Here is a 4,831-nt window from a genome sequence, read left to right as displayed (position 1 = left end):
ATGGCCACAGTGGCCAGCCCCGGGCCTCGCTGCGCCTCCCACGCCACCCGGGTCCGCGCCGCCGCAGCCGCAGCTGCCGGCCCCGCCACCGCCCAGCACGGGGCCCGGGTCACCCATGCAGGGAGGCGTACCGATCCAGCAAGTGCGCTTCCCGCCGTCGCCGTCCCCAATACCGGCCTGGCTGACCGGATCATCGCCGCCACCCGTCCACACGTCGGCTGGAGACCCGCCGGCGCCCACTCTGCAATTCGGCGACCCTCCGGCTCCGCGGGGCACTCCACGGGCCGCGGCCATGCTGACCGGGCGCCCCAATCCTCGCTGCTTCGCACCTCCGAGCCAATCGGCCACGGCGCTCCGACTCAGACACCGCCGCGGTTTGCCAAACTGGACTTCGCCACCTATGACGGCACGGAGGACCCCCTCAACTGGCTCAACCAGTGCGAGCAGTTCTTTCGCGGGCAGCGCACCCTCGCCTCGGAGCGTACCTGGCTCGCCTCCTACCACCTCCGTGGCGCGGCACAGACCTGGTACTACGCCCTCGAGCAGGACGAGGGCAGCATGCCCCCTTGGGAGCGCTTCCGCGAGCTCTGCCTCCTTCGTTTTGGGCCACCGATCCGCGGGAGCCGCCTGGCAGAGCTCGGCCGCCTTCCCTTCACCTCCACGGTTCAGGACTTCGCCGACCGTTTCCAGGCCCTGGCTTGCCACGCGTCGGGTGTGACGGCGCAGCAGCGGGCCGACCTCTTCGTCGGTGGACTTCCGGATCACATCCGCGTGGACGTGGAGCTTTGGGGACCCCAGGATCGCCAGACGGCCATGTATTACGCCCGCGCCTTCGAGTGCCGCGCCAAAGCCATGCAGCCGGCGGGCCCAGCTCGAGGATGCCGCCAGGCAGTCCCCCGCGCCGGGCCGGCCACCCCCGGCCACTCCGGTGACCACCACCCCGGCCGCGACGCGGCCCTTCCGTCGTCTCTCTTAGGCGGAGTAGCTGGAGCGTCGGCGCTTGGGGCTCTGCTTTAACTGCGATGAGCCCTACGCGCCGAGCCATGTCTGCCCGCACCTCTTCTACCTGGAGACGGTCGACTACACCGAGGAGGACGCCCCGACCGACGGGCTCGACGCGCTGCCGCCCCCAGCGGCTGCCGATGCCGCATCCGCGGCCGCCCCGGCGACGGCCCTCGTGGTCTCGCTCCATGCGCTTGCCGGCATCCGCGATGAGCGGACCATGCTCTTGCCCGTAATGATACATGGCGAGCGCCTGGTGGCCCTTTTGGATATGGGCTCCACACATAACTTCCTGCCCAAGGCTACCATGCGCCGCTTAGCGCTGCAGCCGACGGGCGGGGAGCAACTTCGGGTCACGGTGGCCAACGGCGATCGTCTTCGGTGTCATGGGCTCGCGCGGAACGTGCCCATCACCATCGGCGACGAGCACTTCACCATCACGTGCGTGGGCATCGACTTGGGCTGCTTCGACTTCATCCTTGGTGTCGACTTCCTGCGGACCCTCGGTCCCATCCTCTGGGACTTCGACGCCCTGACGATGTCCTTCTGGCGTCTCGGCCGCCGCGTCCAGTGGGAGGGCGTTGGGGGCGCCTCACCGTCAACGCCCTAGCTCCAGCTGGCGACGGCCACGACCGAGGCCGAGCACCCTCTATTGGAGCACCTCCTGCAGCAGCACGGCAACCTATTCGACGAGCCGCAGGGCCTTCCACCCGCCCGGGTGTACGATCACCGTATTCATCTCCTGCCGGGCTCGACGCCAGTGGCGGTCCGGCCATACCGCTATCCGCAGCTGCAGAAGGATGAGCTGGAGCGCCAGTATGCACTCATGCTCGTCGCGGGCATCATCCGGATCTCCACATCGCCGTTCTCCGCACCGGTCCTCCTCGTCCGCAAGTCGGACGGCATGTGGCGCTTCTGCATTGACTACCGCGCCCGTAATGCCCTCACACTTAAGGACAAGTTTCCTATCCCGGTGGTTGATGAGCTCTTGGATGAGCTACATGGGGCGCGCTTCTTCACCAAACTCGATCTCCGGTCGGGTTACCACCAGTGCGCATGCACCCGGATGATATCGCCAAGACAGCGTTTCGGACTCATCACGGTCACTTCGAGTTCTTGGTCATGCCGTTTGGTCTCTCCAATGCACTGGCGACTTTTCAGGCTCTGATGAACGACGTCCTCCGCCCCTACTTGCGCCGGTTTGTGCTCGTTTTCTTTGATGATATTCTTATCTACGGCACCTCGTGGGCGGAGCTCCTTCAGCACGTCGCCATCGTCTTCAACGAGCTTCGAGCGCATCATCTTCATCTTAAGCGCTCGAAGTGCTCGTTCGGGACGCCTTCCGTCGCCTACCTCGGCCACGTCATCTCGACCGAGGGGGTGACCATGGACGCCGACAAGGTGGCGGCCGTCGCCGCCTGGCCGACCCCGCATTCACCGCGGGCTCTTCGCGGGTTTCTGGGCCTCACGGGGTACTACCGGCAATTTATCCGGGAGTTCGGCCTCACCGCATCTCCACTCACGCGCCTGCTCCGGCGCGACACCTTTGCCTGGGATGCGGAGGCGACCGAGGCGTTCGAGGCCCTCAAGGGGGCCCTCACGACAGGCCCCGTCCTTCAGATGCCGGACTTCGACCGGCCGTTCATCGTAGACTGCGACGCTTCCGGTGATCTTATGCGGCGCCGTGACGAGATGCTGGCCAAGGTCCGGCAACGCCTCCTTCAGGCCCAGCAGCTGGCCAAGCACTACTACGACGACCACCATCGCGAGGCGAAGTTCACGGTGGGTGACTGGGTTTGGCTGCGTCTCCTTCATCGCTCTACGCAGTCACTGGACCCATGCGCGAAGCGCAAGCTGGGTCCTCGCTACGCCGGGCCCTTTGCTGTCTTGGAGCGCATCGGGAAGGTGGCATACCGTCTTCAGCTTCCGGCCGATGCCCGCATCCACGACGTCTTCCATGTGGGGCTGCTGAAGCCCTTCCGTGGGGAGCCACCTGCGGCTACTCCAACGCTTCCTCCGACCTTCGACGGGCGTCTCCTTCCGGCGCCGGAGAAGGTTTAGTTGGGGGCTTAGCCCACAAGTTATCTATTTTATTTTCCATCGTGGTTATATATACTAGTTGTAAGACTCTATGACAATCAAGCAATAAGAATAAATCTATTGCCCGGCTCCCAGAGGAGCCGGACCCTAACCCTAGCCACCTCCAGCCCCTTGTGTGCCGCCTCCTCTCTCGCGCACGACGGCGCCCTGCCGCCGGCGACCGCGAGCAGCACCACGCCCAGCCCCCTCCTTCCCCTACAACCTACGCCCTAGACTCGGTAGGGTCCTAGCTCCTACCAACATAACTCCAAATTTTCATCCTACGCATATGCTTTGTGCAAAATACAGAACTAAAACAATATTTCTAGTCAAACATAGAGTAATAGGAAAGAGATATAGATCTACAATTAATTTCATGATAAACAACTGGTACAAAGTAGAACAGCAAAGAACATTCTTGCCACATACTGGACGGAGGGCAGAGTGGAGTGGAAATATGGAAGTATTAGTGGAATCTAAATGGAAGTAACAGTCGTTCCAGACAGAATGTACTGAATTTCATACACCTCAGATAGTGAGGCTAAACTGGGGAAACTATAAATTTGTACGCATTTCAATGGTACCTTTTTATCGAATTCCATTGCCGAAACCCCCTCCCTGCTCAAATTAAATGAAACAAGTTTGTTAGCCTATCTAACAAGGACAAAGCGAGCAATTGAACTGTATTAGGTGATGGTGACACTAGAGATTTTGCAATGAAATACTCCAAGAAAACATAGAAGATAAATGCTGACCTAGCTGAATGGTAACACCCAGCAAATGTTGAAGCATTAATCATGCGATTCACCTAACAGGAGCAGAAGTGGTGAACGGATTAGCCAGATAATACACATTGACTCAGCACTACAAAATACAAACCAGCATACTTATCAGCATTACATATGTCGTGCACCGTTCCTCGCCATGCGTGTAGTACTTGTGTTCGAAGGTCCTAATCTTCTCAGCATAAAAAGAAAAGTCCACAACATTAGCCTAATATATAAAAAGAGTAGAAATTGCTTCGCTTAAAAAACAAGAACTTGGAAGAAGCATAGGCACTATTAAAATTTTCTCCATTTTCTGGTACAAATTTCCAAAGTTAACACACAACTAGGATACTTGCCAATTTAAAGAGCATAAACTCTATAACACAAAGAGGATTCTGCACAGTTTTAGTGATGATTTATCTGAACTAGTCTCTCAACAATGTTTCCCCAGTGTCCAGGATACTATGATAAGCATCTACTATGAGTGTTGGGAGATCATTAGCACAGATTACGAAATTCCAGTACATAAAGAAAACAGAAGCTGACAACATCCTGAAAGCGCCAAGTCCCAAACCATCTCAATGTTCCGAACTAATCCACCACAACTCACTATGAAAGAAAAAATGTGCTGAAACTTAAAACAGCAGCTTAAGTCTGTAACGCTCAAAGTTTAAGCTTTTCATCCCATTAACCAACTCCGACATTGCCGTCCCATTAGATTTCCTAAGAATGAAATGAAATTTGCAGAATTCCATTTCCTATTTCCGACCCCCTACGCCGTAATTCCAGTCTGAAACGCGACAACCTGAAACAAAAACATCACTCTTCTCGAAATTTCTACAACCTCGGCAAGGGAATCGAGGAGACGGCGGGATTCCCGATGTCGAAACCTGGCGTCGATGTGGCCGTCCAGCTCCACGGCGATACGGCTCCACCGGTGCCACCTACGGACCAGAAGGGAGGTCAGAACACCAAGGAGAGCA

The 4,831-nt window shown here is 57.6% G+C and overlaps 1 protein-coding gene across 2 annotated transcripts in view; it reads right to left on the bottom strand.

Annotated features, from left to right (window-relative positions):
- The window catches only part of LOC123144666 (uncharacterized), a 17,192-nt gene that overhangs the window by 11,851 nt on the left and 510 nt on the right, over positions 1–4,831 (bottom strand). The window contains exons 2-5 of one of the 2 annotated variants that reach the window (XM_044563868.1): positions 4,693–4,794; positions 3,982–4,038; positions 3,837–3,889; positions 3,666–3,699 (exon numbers count right to left, since the gene is read on the bottom strand). In XM_044563868.1, coding sequence (XP_044419803.1) covers positions 3,666–3,699; positions 3,837–3,889; positions 3,982–4,038; positions 4,693–4,794 — 246 coding nt within the window. Of the gene's footprint in view, positions 1–3,665; positions 3,700–3,836; positions 3,890–3,968; positions 4,039–4,692; positions 4,801–4,831 lie in introns of those variants that run through there. The other variant, XM_044563869.1, reaches the window with a different exon arrangement.

Source organism: Triticum aestivum, chromosome 6D (assembly GCF_018294505.1).
Source record: "Triticum aestivum cultivar Chinese Spring chromosome 6D, IWGSC CS RefSeq v2.1, whole genome shotgun sequence".
NCBI lineage: Eukaryota > Viridiplantae > Streptophyta > Magnoliopsida > Poales > Poaceae > Triticum > Triticum aestivum.
This window is presented reverse-complemented; position numbering and strand designations above follow the sequence as displayed.